At 46.9% G+C, this 15,417-nt stretch overlaps 2 protein-coding genes across 6 annotated transcripts in view; one reads left to right on the top strand and one right to left on the bottom strand.

Moving 5' to 3' along the window:
• The window catches only part of CCNI2 (cyclin I family member 2), a 148,261-nt gene extending 143,664 nt beyond the window's left edge, over positions 1-4,597 (top strand). The window contains exon 6 of the mRNA XM_063928177.1: positions 1,998-4,597. Within this exon, the coding sequence (XP_063784247.1) occupies positions 1,998-2,408 (411 nt within the window). The 3' untranslated portion in view covers positions 2,409-4,597. The remainder of the gene's footprint in view (positions 1-1,997) is intronic.
• Positions 1-15,417, bottom strand: part of SEPTIN8 (septin 8) — a 362,068-nt gene that overhangs the window by 29,368 nt on the left and 317,283 nt on the right. The window lies entirely within an intron of this gene.

Raw genomic sequence — 15,417 nt, 5'->3', positions numbered from 1 at the left:
TGCAGCAGGGGCCCTGTCTGTTCCAAGACTTACCGCGGCTGCGTTTGACGGCATGGCGGTTGAACACCGGATCCTGAAGGAAAAGGGCATTCCGGAGGAAGTCATTCCTACGCTGATAAAAGCTAGGAAAGAAGTAACCGCGAACCATTATCACCGCATATGGCGAAAATATGTTGCGTGGTGTGAGGCCAGGAAGGCCCCAACGGAAGAATTTCAGCTGGGCCGGTTCCTGCACTTCCTACAGTCAGGGGTGACTATGGGCCTTAAATTGGGTTCCATTAAGGTCCAGATTTCGGCTCTATCGATTTTCTTTCAGAGAGAATTGGCTTCACTACCTGAAGTTCAGACTTTTGTTAAGGGAGTGCTGCATATTCAGCCCCCTTTTGTGCCTCCAGTGGCACCTTGGGATCTCAACGTGGTGTTGGATTTCCTAAAGTCACATTGGTTTGAGCCACTGAAAACCGTGGATTTAAAATATCTCACGTGGAAAGTGGTCATGTTGTTGGCCTTGGCTTCGGCCAGGCGTGTTTCAGAATTGGCGGCTTTGTCATGTAAAAGCCCTTATCTGATTTTCCATTTTCCATATGGATAGGGCAGAATTGAGGACTCGTCCCCAGTTTCTCCCCAAAGTGGTATCAGCTTTTCATCTGAACCAACCTATCGTGGTGCCTGCGGCTACGAATGACTTGAAGGCTTCCAAGTTGTTGGATGTAGTCAGGGCCCTAAAAATTTATGTTTCCAGGACAGCTGGAGTCAGGAAGACTGACTCGCTTTTTATCCTGTATGCGCCCAACAAGTTGGGTGCACCTGCTTCTAAGCAGACTATTGCTCGCTGGATCTGTAGTACGATTCAGCTTGCACATTCTGCGGCTGGACTTCCGCATCCTAAATCAGTAAAAGCCCATTCCACGAGGAAGGTGGGCTCTTCTTGGGCGGCTGCCCGAGGGGTCTCGGCTCTTCAACTTTGCCGAGCTGCTACTTGGTCAGGGGCAAACACGTTTGCTAAATTCTACAAATTTGATACCCTGGCTGAGGAGGACCTTGAGTTCTCTCATTCGGTGCTGCAGAGTCATCCGCACTCTCCCGCCCGTTTTTGGAGCTTTGGTATAATCCCCATGGTCCTTAAGGAGTCCCCAGCATCCACTTAGGACGTTAGAGAAAATAAGAATTTACTCACCGGTAATTCTATTTCTCATAGTCCGTAGTGGATGCTGGGCGCCCATCCCAAGTGCGGATTGTCTGCAATACTTGTATATAGTTATTGCTTAACTAAAGGGTTATTGTTGAGCTATCTGTTGAGAGGCTCAGTTGTTATCATGCTGTTAACTGGGTATTGTATCACGAGTTATACGGTGTGATTGGTGTGGCTGGTATGAGTTTTACCCGGGATTCAAAATCCTTCCTACTTGTGTCAGCTCTTCCGGGCACAGTATCCAAACTGAGGTCTGGAGGAGGGTCTTAGTGGGAGGAGCCAGTGCACACCAGTAGTCTAAAAGCTTTCTTTATAGTTGTGCCCAGTCTCCTGCGGAGCCGCTAATCCCCATGGTCCTTACGGAGTCCCCAGCATCCACTACGGACTATGAGAAATAGAATTACCGGTGAGTAAATTCTTATTTTTTTATTATATATATATATATATATATATATATATATATAGATAGATAGATAGATAGATAGATAGATAGATAGATAGATAGATAGATAGATAGATAGATAGATAGATAGATAGATAGATAGATAGATAGATAGATAGATAGATAGATATATATATAGATATATATATATATATATATATATATAAAATGATTTATTTTTATTCTGTCCCCCTTATCCTCAATTACTTCTCTATCACACGGTTGGACTTTGCTGAACAAGAAAGGCAATAGTCATAACCACCACACTTCTACCTTTTTGCCCATTGTGGTGCCTGCAAAAGTGAAGTTCTTATGTTTATATAAATAATAGATCAGATGAAAACAGAACTGTATATTTTACAGGTTGACCCAGCCAAGTTCTTCAGTTGTAAAGAATTGGTTGACCGGTGCCTTGAAACTCCGTCCAATCCAGTCTACATTTTGATGTCTGCCAGAAAAGACGTTCAGGACTATCACCACAAGGAACAAGTCTCTTGCTGTGTTCCATCAGCGGGCTATACTACACCAGCACACTGTGTAACAGTGACCACAAACCAGCCTATCCCAGATGCCTTCTTCCCTCATATAAAGCACACTCCTAGAAATGTCATGGAGACGGATGATTTTTTTGATGGGTTTAGACATCTGTATAATGAAGACTGCATTCAGGACAGAAGCGGGATACAGGAGGTTCTCATAGGTAATAAGTCGCACATGGTGGAAGTAAGCAGCAATCCATGCCCCCCACCCTTGCAGTCACCATGTCCAGACTAATATGTGAGCTGCAGGATCACTGCCAAAAGCCACTGAAGAGTGACAGAGTGGTGCCAACAGCAATAGTGTTTTATTTTATTTTTTCCCAGTTATAAAATGAATTGGAGTATTACTGACTTTTTAGCTCTTCAGCTGCCAGATATTGACCTTCTGTTTCTATTGCAGAGGATGTGTTAAGCACCATTAATGTTACTTATTATTCATTTACATTTATTTTAGTCTTGCACACAGTCCACACAGTTTTTACAAATGGTGGTGTGTTCATGACCTACGCCTTCTATGTGTTAGAACAAATGACGGCCCTGCGTCTTTTGCTGTTGTGCTCATCATGCAGCAGTTGGGGACCGTGAAGCTAATTTAGTTGTGGTTGGAGCCGCTATCGCTGCTGCTTACATGGAAGCTCTGATATGGTGATGCAGCTCTACTATATCAATGCAGCAGGAGGTGTCGCGTCTCCTGCTTGCATTACTGATCCAATCTGATCATCTCCAACACCATCAGCCGGCTGCTACCTAGAGGCCAGAAAATCTCTAAGTTCCTGGCCTTTTCCCTCCCCTGCAAGGGCAGCGACATGCCTCCTTTTGGAGAAAGAGGCAATCGTCGCTTCTAAACAGCATCAGACTGTCAATCACTGATGCTGATCTGTATCCCTTGTCACCAAAAATCGGTACTTTGTTACATGTAACGCTACACCAACCACATCTGTGCGTGATAACCTCAGAGTGTGCTTCTGGAAATTAAGTTGTTCAAGTTTTTATTTCCAAATCTGGCAAAGGTTTCGTGTACAGGTCATGGGCTAAATGGACAACGGTCTCTTTTAGTTTGTGGTTCTGTAAAATCACATTTTTGTATTCAGGAAAAAATGTTACATGCATACAAATGAAGGTCACAAATACACAATTGGGAACAAACTGAGGGCTTGATTCAGATGTGTATGCAAACTCTCTGATTTACGTACAAATCTGATGGTGTGGGCTGCGACCAATTGTCCAGATGGGGATCCGATGCTGCGTCTTTGGGCTCAGCATTCGGATGGCAGATGCATGGTGGAGGCATCTTATTTCCTACAGGTACCTCCTGTTGCATTTGCATTTTAGTTGTAGGGTATTCCACAGCTGCTTCCCTACGGCGGTGCAATACCATACACAGAATCTGTCCCTAAGTCAGGAGTTTAAACCTCAGATGGTCTAAATTGCGGTTTACTGCAATCTAAAACTGTTTTTAACTCTTTGCCCCACGTTTACTGCTATCCGCCCTGGTAATCCTTCCACTGTAGCAAAACAACCATGTAGCATGGCTTTAATGCTAGAAAATGACGCTCAGGGACGTAATGAGTATTGTTATTAGAATGAATATATGTAATAAAGTATCCCCCTACATGTGCATGCAATATTACACTGTGCCAAACCATAACACCTCCCCCTTCCCGTTCCTGCCCAAAAATCTAGTGCTGGTTCTGGAAACATCTCGTTGGGGAAAATTATACTTTTAAACCTTGAAACCAAAAAACTAATAGTATGCACATTTAAAAATCTAAATATTTCCTGTTACTGTAAGTTAGATTTGTTGCGGCAAATGAGCCCAGGTTAAACATACTGTGTTGTTGTGTTTTTTTTTTTTTTATGATAACATTTTGTTGATTTATTTAATGGTGTCTTTTATATTACAGCTATTTTACTTTGAGTATGTTTAACAATATGTTGTGAAATTTGTCTGAATATGAAAGGAATATTGCAGAAGGAAAGCTCCCTGCCTAATCTTTAAAGTGGTCTTTTCTTTTTGTAGTTTTTCTTTTAAGTTCGTAACCTAATGAGACCAAGGGGTAAAAGTCCGGTCCAACAAGACAGGAGTCACCTGTCACAAGCTGTGAAAGTTGTCGGCGAATGTACAGTACATATTCTTGGTTTAATATACTTTTTTATAAAACGTTTAGGGTAACACAAATGAAACCTAAGTAAGGCAAGTTATCAACTTTTCAGTCAAACAGTTGTAGATAAGTATTTATTTTATGTGTGTTTTGTTTTTCGCTGTGGCTGCACTTTTTTTTCACGTTATTTTCTCAAACTGAGATGTTCAATGTCTTCTGTAAGGCAAATACTGATGTTCTGTGTTTATTTTAAAGTAAATGCTAATTGCATTGTCTTCTTTTTTTTTTTTGCCATTAAAAAAATGTTGCCTAACATACTAAATATGTTTTTCTTGTATCACTGCTAGGAGGAAACCTTTTCACCAGCAAGTATGGTTTGGGAAGGATTGTTAAGAGTATGATCATCTTTTTAGTGAAGGTAGCCATGTTGCCCTTACCAGTATTCACACCCAACAAATGGCAAAAAAGAAAGAATGCATATACATACTCTGCTTGAAATGTTTGGGACTCACCATTCTTATAGGGGACAGGTTGTAAGAATAGATAAACATGGGAGCTGGGTCACTATTTATCAAACAATCTACAGTAGTTGCTGATGCTTATGCAAGTGTAGTATTTACCCTATAAATGCATTAATACTACTTTGTTATTCTTCCCTGTTTATGCTTCCATCTAAAGACTGCATATGCCTTTTTTTGTATTGTCCATTAAAGCTCTGATGCTGCTGAACAGAGCCGAGATTTAACACGATCCCTGTATGTACATGCAGAAAGCAAGTGAAATTAAAACATGGGACTGTACATGTATTTTTGAAGAGTAACCAATATGTAACTCTGTAAATATCACATTTTGATGCAATTAGTGACATCTCTTGAGCATTAGAACCAATGTTCTAAGCAGGACTACAGCTTAACTGTCTAAAGCGTGGTGTGGTGTTGTTTTTTGTTGTTGTTTTTTTTGTTAGGTTTTTCTTCACAACCCTTAAAAATTTGTGGAGAGCTACTGTAGAGTGTAGGTAAACACACCAGACAAAATAATGTGGAAAGACAAGTGGTATAAGTTCAATGATGTGGGGCATGAACATGCGTGTAGATGGTGACACTAAAACTATTGGATGATCATTGTGAATGTCTAAGGTATTGACAAAATGCGAATTTGTTGAGATGTTTCTTTTTCAGGTGGAACCATGGGTTGTACAAGTGACGTGACCAAGTGGCAAAAGGGAGCGATTGTTTTTGACCGCTAGCATGGCCATAGCCTGGAGCCTGGAGGAGATCGCAGCTGAGATTCTTGGTGTCCATGCTGCTTCCACTGTAGATGGATATTACTCTCTGTCATCGAGGGCACACCAACAAACGCCGCCACCTCCTTTAGGCTATGGCCATGATCTCAGCCAAAAACAATGGTTCCCTTTAACTACTCAGTCTTGTCAAGTGTACGACCCATGGTTCCACCTGGAAAAGAAACTCAACAAATTTGCATTGTACCAACACCTCAGGCATTCACAATGCTCATCCAATAGTTTTAGTGTCATCATCTACACGCATCTTCACATGCTGCGTTGTTGAACTTACACCACTTGTCTTTCTACATTCCATATTTTCTGCTGCGGGGTACACTTGGTTCCACAGGGAATAACGCCGGGGTGTAGAGTAGGATCTTGATCCGAGACACCAACAGGCTAAAAGCTTTAACTTCCCAGAATGCATAGCGCCGCCTCCTCTCTGACCCTGCCTCCGTGTACAGGAGCTCAGTTTTGTAGTTGGTGCCATGCAGTGCAGGCATACAACAGGTGGGCTGCTCCAGCAGCCCTCAGAAGAGCTTTCTTAAGTGAATATTGAAGACTTCAAGGGCTGCAGCAGAGACACTGTAAGTGTTAGTTGTCAGTTAGACGACATCTGCTGCAGCTCCGTCACTTTTCATCTGTCAGGCACACCACCGAAGCTCTCAAGGATCGCGTGGCCGCACTCGGGGAGGAGGTAAGTGGGTCCCCCAGGCGGGACCCGCTGGAAACCGCGATCCGGCGCGGCCGGTGGGAGGCGGGCTGCGCGCGCTGGCGTGGACACTGTGGCAGTACAGGGACCCCACTAGTTCACCAGGGCAAGGGCACAGGCCGGTTTTACTAAAAACAGTTTGCTACAAGGCCTGCAGTACTCGGTGGTGAAGTCCAGCAAGGGGATAAGGCTTTGACTTGTAGCCCCTCCCCCAGCCCCAGGGTGCCATTTAGAGTATATGTTCCCACCCTGGAGCTGCATCTCTCTCTCTCCCTAACTCCCTGTCAGTATTTGGGCGCCATTCTAGCAAGCTGAGCTGATCCTGGGACTGTTTGGGCAAATCCTCCTCTGTAAAGCAGCCTGCATGTCAGCGCTGTGCATTTTACAGGACACTTACGTATTCTACATGTCTGCCGACAGTGTTGGTTAAGAAACAGTGCATTTAGTCAGGGTTATGTAGTACAAGTACCCTGTGATATACATCCAGTATTTACTGTGCATTGATATACTTATTGATTGCATAGCTATACTTAGTACTACTTTGTATTGCTAGTCCAGTGCAGTTTTATTGCATGTCATAATTTCTGCATTGTACAATGTGACTGTGTGCGTGCATATAGCTGCTGTGTGACCTCCATTTTGTGCATCTCACTCAGGGGCAGATGTATTAAACCTGGAGAAGTGATAAAGCAGAAATAAGAGGAAGGTGATAACGCACCAGCCAATCATTACAGGTTTGAAAAATGACAGCAGCCAATTGGCTGGTGCGTTATCACCTTCCAGTTATCACTTCTTCATCACTTCTCCATTCTTAATACATCTGCCCCTCAGATTGCTATCTCTATATTCTGTAACCTGAGGGGGCTAAGTGCGTCAGGGTTATTTAATATAGGGTTTCACAGGATATGCTTATTGTGTATTTCTCTGACGTCCTAGTGGATGCTGGGGACTCCGAAAGGACCATGGGGAATAGCGGCTCCGCAGGAGACTGGACACAAGTAAAAGCTTTAGGACTACCTGGTGTGCACTGGCTCCTCCCCCTATGACCCTCCTCCAAGCCTTAGTTAGATTTTTGTGCCCGAACGAGAAGGGTGCTCACTAGGTGGCTCTCCTGAGCTGCTTAGTAAAAAAGTTTAAGTATAGGTTTTTTATTTTCAGTGAATCCTGCTGGCAACAGGTTCACTGCACCGAGGGACTAAGGGGAGAAGAAGCGAACTCACCTGCGTGCAGAGTGGATTGGGCTTCTTAGGCTACTGGACATTAGCTCCAGAGGGACGATCACAGGCCCAGCCATGGATGGGTCCCAGAGCCGCGCCGCCGGCCCCCTTACAGAGCCAGAAGACTGAAGAGGTCCGGAAAATCGGCGGCAGAAGACGTCCTGTCTTCAATAAGATAGCGCACAGCACCGCAGCTGTGCGCCATTGCTCTCAGCACACTTCACACTCCGGTCACTGAGGGTGCAGGGCGCTGGGGGGGGCGCCCTGAGACGCAATAAAAACACCTTATATGGCAAAAAATACATCACATATAGCTCCTGGGCTATATGGATGCATTTAACCCCTGCCAATTTTTCCTTAAAAAAGCGGGAGAAAGGCCGCCGAGAAGGGGGCGGAGCCTATCTCCTCAGCACACTGGCGCCATTTTTCCTCACAGCTCCGTTGGAGGGAAGCTCCCTGACTCTCCCCTGCAGTCCTGCACTACAGAAACAGGGTAAAACAAGAGAGGGGGGGGCACTAATTTGGCAGATAAATCTATACAGCAGCTATATAAGGGAAAAACACTTATATAAGGTTATCCCTGTATATATATAGCGCTCTGGTGTGTGCTGGCAAACTCTCCCTCTGTCTCCCCAAAGGGCTAGTGGGGTCCTGTCCTCTATCAGAGCATTCCCTGTGTGTGTGCTGTGTGTCGGTACGTTGTGTCGACATGTATGAGGAGGAAAATGGTATGGAGGCGGAGCAATTGCCTGTAATAGTGATGTCACCCCCTAGGGAGTCGACACCTGACTGGATGGTCTTATGGAAGGAATTACGTGATAGTGTCAGCACTTTACAAAAGACTGTTGACGACATGAGACAGCCGGCAAATCAGTTATTACCTGTACAGGCGTCTCAAACACCGTCAGGGGCTCTAAAGCGCCCGTTACCTCAGATGGTCGACCCAGACACGGACACTGACTCCAGTGTCGACGGTGAGGAAACAAACGTATTTTCCAGTAGGGCCACACGTTACATGATCACGGCAATGAAGGAGGTTTTGAACATTTCTGATACTACAAGTACCACAAAAAAGGGTATTATGTGGGGTGTGAAAAAACTACCCGTAGTTTTTCCTGAATCAGATGAATTAAATGAGGTGTGTGATGAAGCGTGGGTTTCCCCCGATAAAAAACTGCTAATTTCTAAAAAATTATTGGCATTATACCCTTTCCCGCCAGAGGTTAGGGCGCGTTGGGAAACACGCCCTAGGGTAGATAAGGCGCTCACACGCTTATCAAAACAAGTGGCGTTACCGTCTCCTGATACGGCCGCCCTCAAGGAACCAGCTGATAGGAAGCTGGAAAATATCCTAAAAAGTATATACACACATACTGGTATTATACTGCGACCAGCAATCGCCTCAGCCTGGATGTGCAGTGCTGGGGTGGCTTGGTCGGATTCCCTGACTGAAAATATTGATACCCTGGACAGGGACAGTATATTATTGACTATAGAGCATTTAAAGGATGCATTTCTATATATGCGAGATGCACAGAGGGATATTTGCACTCTGGCATCAAGAGTAAGTGCGCTGTCCATTTCTGCCAGAAGAGGGTTATGGACGCGACAGTGGTCAGGTGATGCGGATTCCAAACGGCATATGGAAGTATTGCCGTATAAAGGGGAGGAGTTATTTGGGGTCGGTCTATCGGACCTGGTGGCCACGGCAACGGCTGGGAAATCCACCTTTTTACCCCAGGTCACCTCTCAGCAGAAAAAGACACCGTCTTTTCAGGCTCAGTCCTTTCGTCCCCATAAGGGCAAGCGGGCAAAAGGCCACTTATATCTGCCCCGGGGCAGAGGAAGGGGAAAAATACTGCAGCAGGCAGCCTCTTCCCAGGAACAGAAGCCCTCCCCCGCTTCTGCCAAGTCCTCAGCATGACGCTGGGGCCTTACAAGCGGACTCAGGCACGGTGGGGGCCCGTCTCAAGAATTTCAGCGCGCAGTGGGCTCGACCCCTGGATCCTGCAGGTAGTATCTCAGGGGTACAAATTGGAATTCGAGACGTCTCCCCCTCGCCGGTTCCTGAAGTCTGCTTTACCAACGTCTCCCTCCGACAGGGAGGCGGTATTGGAAGCCATTCACAAGCTGTATTCCCAGCAGGTGATAATCAAGGTACCCCTCCTACAACAGGGAAAGGGGTATTATTCCACGCTGTTTGTGGTACCGAAGCCGGACGGCTCGGTGAGACCTATTTTAAATCTGAAATCCTTGAACACTTACATAAAAAGGTTCAAGTTCAAGATGGAGTCACTCAGAGCAGTGATAGCGAACCTTGAAGAAGGGGACTATATGGTGTCTCTGGACATCAAGGATGCTTACCTCCATGTCCCAATTTGCCCTTCTCACCAAGGGTACCTCAGGTTTGTGGTACAGAACTGGCACTATCAGTTTCAGACGCTGCCGTTTGGATTGTCCACGGCACCCCGGGTCTTTACCAAGGTAATGGCCGAAATGATGATTCTTCTTCGAAGAAAAGGCGTCTTAATTATCCCTTACTTGGACGATCTCCTGATAAGGGCAAGGTCCAGAGAACAGTTAGAGGTCGGAGTAGCACTATCTCAAGTAGTACTACGACAGCACGGGTGGATTCTAAATATTCCAAAATCGCAGCTGATTCCGACGACACGTCTGCTGTTCCTAGGGATGATTCTGGACACAGTCCAGAAAAAGGTGTTTCTCCCGGAGGAGAAAGCCAGGGAGTTATCCGACCTAGTCAGGAACCTCCTAAAACCAGGCCAAGTGTCAGTGCATCAATGCACAAGGGTCCTGGGAAAAATGGTGGCTTCTTACGAAGCGATTCCATTTGGCAGATTCCACGCAAGAACTTTTCAGTGGGACCTGCTGGACAAATGGTCCGGATCGCATCTTCAAATGCATCAGCGGATAACCCTGTCTCCAAGGACAAGGGTGTCTCTCCTGTGGTGGTTACAGAGTGCTCATCTTCTAGAGGGCCGCAGATTCGGCATTCAGGACTGGGTCCTGGTGACCACGGATGCCAGCCTGAGAGGCTGGGGAGCAGTCACACAGGGAAGAAATTTCCAGGGCTTGTGGTCAAGCATGGAAACGTCACTTCACATAAATATCCTGGAACTAAGGGCCATTTACAATGCCCTAAGTCAGGCAAGGCCTTTGCTTCAGGGTCAGCCGGTGTTGATCCAGTCGGACAACATCACGGCAGTCGCCCACGTAAACAGACAGGGCGGCACAAGAAGCAGGAGGGCAATGACGGAAGTTGCAAGGATTCTTCGCTGGGCGGAAAATCATGTGATAGCACTGTCAGCAGTGTTCATTCCGGGAGTGGACAACTGGGAAGCAGACTTCCTCAGCAGACACGACCTCCACCCGGGGGAGTGGGGACTTCACCCAGAAGTCTTCCACATGATTGTGAACCGTTGGGAAAAACCAAAGGTGGACATGATGGCGTCCCGCCTCAACAAAAAACTGGACAGATATTGCGCCAGGTCAAGGGACCCTCAGGCAATAGCTGTGGACGCTCTGGTAACACCGTGGGTGTACCAGTCAGTGTATGTGTTCCCTCCTCTGCCTCTCATACCCAAGGTACTGAGAATCATAAGAAGGAGAGGAGTAAGGACTATACTCGTGGCTCCGGATTGGCCAAGAAGGACTTGGTACCCGGAACTTCAAGAGATGCTCACGGAAGACCCGTGGCCTGTACCTCTAAGAAAGGACCTGCTCCAGCAGGGACCCTGTCTGTTCCAAGACTTACCGCGGCTGCGTTTGACGGCATGGCGGTTGAACGCCGGATCCTGAAGGAAAAAGGCATTCCGGATGAAGTCATCCCTACCCTGATCAAAGCCAGGAAGGATGTAGCTGTGCAACATTATCACCGTATTTGGCGTAAATATGTTGCGTGGTGTGAGGCCAGGAAGGCCCCTACAGAGGAATTTCAACTGGGTCGTTTCCTGCATTTCCTGCAAACAGGACTGTCTATGGGCCTAAAATTAGGGTCCATTAAGGTTCAAATTTCGGCCCTGTCGATATTCTTCCAAAAAGAACTAGCTTCAGTTCCTGAAGTTCAGACGTTTGTCAAGGGGGTACTGCATATACAGCCTCCTTTTGTGCCTCCAGTGGCACCTTCGGATCTCAATGTAGTTTTGGGGTTCCTAAAATCACAGTGGTTTGAACCACTCACCACTGTGGACTTAAAATATCTCACATGGAAAGTGGTAATGCTGTTAGCCCTGGCTTCAGCCAGGCGTGTCTCAGAATTGGCGGCTTTATCCTATAAAAGCCCTTACCTAATTTTTCATACGGACAGGGCAGAATTGAGGACTCGTCCTCAATTTCTCCCTAAGGTGGTTTCAGCGTTTCACTTAAACCAGCCTATTGTGGTACCTGCGGCTACTAGGGACTTGGAGGATTCCAAGTTGCTGGACGTAGTCAGGGCCCTGAAAATATGTTTCCAGGACGGCTGGAGTCAGAAAATCTGACTCGCTGTTTATCCTGTATGCACCCAACAAGCTGGGTGCTCCTGCTTCTAAGCAGACTATTGCTCGTTGGATTTGTAGTACAATTCAGCTTGCACATTCTGTGGCAGGCCTGCCACAGCCAAAATCTGTAAAAGCCCATTCCACACGGAAAGTGGGCTCATCTTGGGCGGCTGCCCGAGGGGTCTCGGCTTTACAACTTTGCCGAGCAACTACTTGGTCAGGGGCAAACACGTTTGCTAAATTCTACAAATTTGATACCCTGGCTGAGGAGGACCTGGAGTTCTCTCATTCGGTGCTGCAGAGTCATCCGCACTCTCCCGCCCATTTGGGAGCTTTGGTATAATCCCCATGGTCCTTTCGGAGTCCCCAGCATCCACTAGGACGTCAGAGAAAATAAGAATTTACTTACCGATAATTCTATTTCTCATAGTCCGTAGTGGATGCTGGGCGCTCATCGCAAGTGCGGATTGTCTGCAATACTTGTACATAGTTATTGTTACAAAAATCGGGTTATTATTGTTGTGAGCCATCTTTTCAGAGGCTCCTCTGTTATCATGCTGTTAACTGGGTTCAGATCACAAGTTGTACGGTGTGATTGGTGTGGCTGGTATGAGTCTTACCCGGGATTCAAAATCCTTCCTTATTGTGTACGCTCGTCCGGGCACAGTATCCTAACTGAGGCTTGGAGGAGGGTCATAGGGGGAGGAGCCAGTGCACACCAGGTAGTCCTAAAGCTTTTACTTTTGTGCCCAGTCTCCTGCGGAGCCGCTATTCCCCATGGTCCTTTCGGAGAACCCAGCATCCACTACGGATTATGAGAAATAGAATTATCGGTAAGTAAATTCTTATTTTTTCTCTCTGATTTTCAGTCACTGTATACCTCTTGAATCCTCTGTTTGTGGTGATACATTACACAGGGCGTTCTTGTCAGGTATTTAGCTGCTGTTATTGTACTGGGTTGCCTTGAATTGAGCTTTCAGATATGTCGGCTACAAGGGGCAATGGAGTTGGGGCTGATCCCACATTGCGTGGTGGTGATGCTGCAAACACGTTGGAGGAAAACATAGCAGCTGAGGGTTCAGGTTCTGTGGGTCCCTTACCCCCCAGTGGGACCGTAGCAACGGGGGTTCAAAATGACCCACCTTGGGCTACTTTCTCCATGTTATTAAGTACGCTTGTAACTAAACTTACGCCCCCTATGGGACCTCATGTGCCGGTACGACCGCTTATGGTCCCTGCGGTTTATCCGCCATGGGCAGATCACCTGTATAATCAGTTACAGCAATTGAACCAATCACTGACCAAACACAAATCTAACTCTTGCCCGCCTAAAACCAAGGGGTCCTCTAAGCAGGGGTACTTATTCACAATCCACACACATCCCAGACACCTCGTCTGATGAGGATAGCGTATACACTGACCCCATAGACACTGATCCAGATACTTCTGATGGGGAATCGATCTCACAGGTGGATGTTCCTGACTTATTGGAGGCTATCGGGCTAATTCTTCAAATTACTGATGACCCAGAGCCTGACGCTGCTCCTAAAGAACCAGATAGGTTTATACGTCAGAAAGTAGTTAAACAAGTTTTACCTCACTCTGACCATTTAGTTGACATTTGTCAGGAATCCTGGGAAAATCCAGGAAAGAAATGAATTCACACCTCACAAGAAGATGCTGGCTCGCTATCCCCTCGCTGCGGAGCTAAGTAAGAATTGGAAAACACCCCCGCCAGTAGATTCGCAGGTGGCGCGGCTGGTGGTTTTCTCAGCTCTGCCTGTAACTACCATCAAGTCTCTGAAAGAACCGACGGATAAGCGTGTGGAGGGTTGCTTTAAGGCAATTTACACCCAGGCAGGTGCAGTGCATCGGCCCACTATTGCAGCGACATGGGCTATTAAAGCGTGGGCTCAGGAGGTGGAAGCGGAGCTGCCTTCCAACTTCTCTGATAATACTAGACAATGTCTATATCGTATATTGTCACAGCTTCTCATTACATTAAGGAGGCGGCTTCTGATGCCGGTATTCTGGCGGCCAAGGCTTCTACTACATCCATTCTGGCTCTCCGAATTCTTTGGCTACGATCCTGGTTTGTGGATCTGGATTCTAAGAAAACCCTGAAGGTGCTCCCTTTTAAGGGAGATATTCTTTTTGGAGAGGACCTCAATAAGATAGTGGCTGACTTAGCTTCGGCTAAAACAGCGTGTCTACCTAGTACTGCTCCTTCGGTACCGAGGGCCAAGAGTACTTCCTTTAGCTCCCTTCATCCTTCATGGAAAGCAAAGGGTCAGGTGTACCCGAAACAGGCTCACACTTCCAAACCCACTAAGCCCAAACCTAAACGGGCCTGGGCTGCCCTTCAGCCTGCTTCCAAAACTAACAAGCCTGCTGCATGATGGGGCGGGCCTCCCTCTGGGGGATCCCAGAGTGGGGGGCCGACTTCTGGGGCTTACCCAGAAATGGTTGAAGACCACTTCCGATGCCTGGGTATGGGAAGGCGTCACTGGAGGTTACGCCGTATCCTTCAAAAATCGTCTCCCTCATCGATTTTGTCTGACAGACGTCCCTTCGGATCAGGTGAAGGCAAAAACTCTTCATTCGGTGGTACAGTCCCTCCTCGACACAGGAATGGTAGTACAGGTGCCTCTGGCTCAGAGAGGCTAGGGGTTCTAGTCACCACTATTCCTAATCCCGAAACCGAATGGGACCTCACGGCCCAGTCTCATCCTCAAGTCCTTGAACAAATTCGTGAGAGTTTTCAAGTTTAGTATGGAAACTCTTCGCTCTATTGTTCTGGCAAAGGTCATGGCGGTAATGACGGCTGTACTCCGCCGTCAAGGGGTCAGGATCCTCCCGTATCTGGACGACTTGATGATCCTGGCGAATTCCCCAGAAATCCTCCTACGCCATCTAGAAATGATGCTCCAGTTTCTGCAATCCCACGGGTGGCTCATCAACTGGAAGAAACTTCCCTGGTCCCTGCTCAGAGCATGGTGCACCTGGGGGCGTTGTTGGACACAAACAACCAGCGGTTGTTCTTGTCTCAGGAGAAGGTCCTTAAACTTCAGGACAAGATAAGATGCTTCCTGTCTCGTTCGCAAGTGTCGATACATTCGGCAATGCAAGTGCTAGGTCTCATTGTGTCTGCTTTCAACATGATGGAGTACGCTCCATTCCATTCCCGCCCTCTGCAGAAATTGATTCTTGCCAAGTGGGACGGCCTGCCTCACCGGATCAGGTCTCATATGATCTCCTTGTCTCCGGAGGTCCGTCTGTCACTGAGCTGGTGGCTTCTGGACCAACGATTGTGCAGGGGTTGTCCCTTCTGGATCTCCAACTGGTCCTTCTGACAACGGATGCCAGTCTGAGAGGTTGGGGCGCGGTGTTGGAGCAACACTTACTTCCTTCAGGGTCAGTGGACCAAGGAGGAGT

The sequence above is a fragment of the Pseudophryne corroboree genome, chromosome 6 (genome assembly GCF_028390025.1).
Source record: "Pseudophryne corroboree isolate aPseCor3 chromosome 6, aPseCor3.hap2, whole genome shotgun sequence".
Lineage (NCBI taxonomy): Eukaryota > Metazoa > Chordata > Amphibia > Anura > Myobatrachidae > Pseudophryne > Pseudophryne corroboree.
The sequence above is the reverse complement of the archived record's forward strand: the minus strand, read 5'-3'. Positions and strand labels throughout refer to the sequence as shown.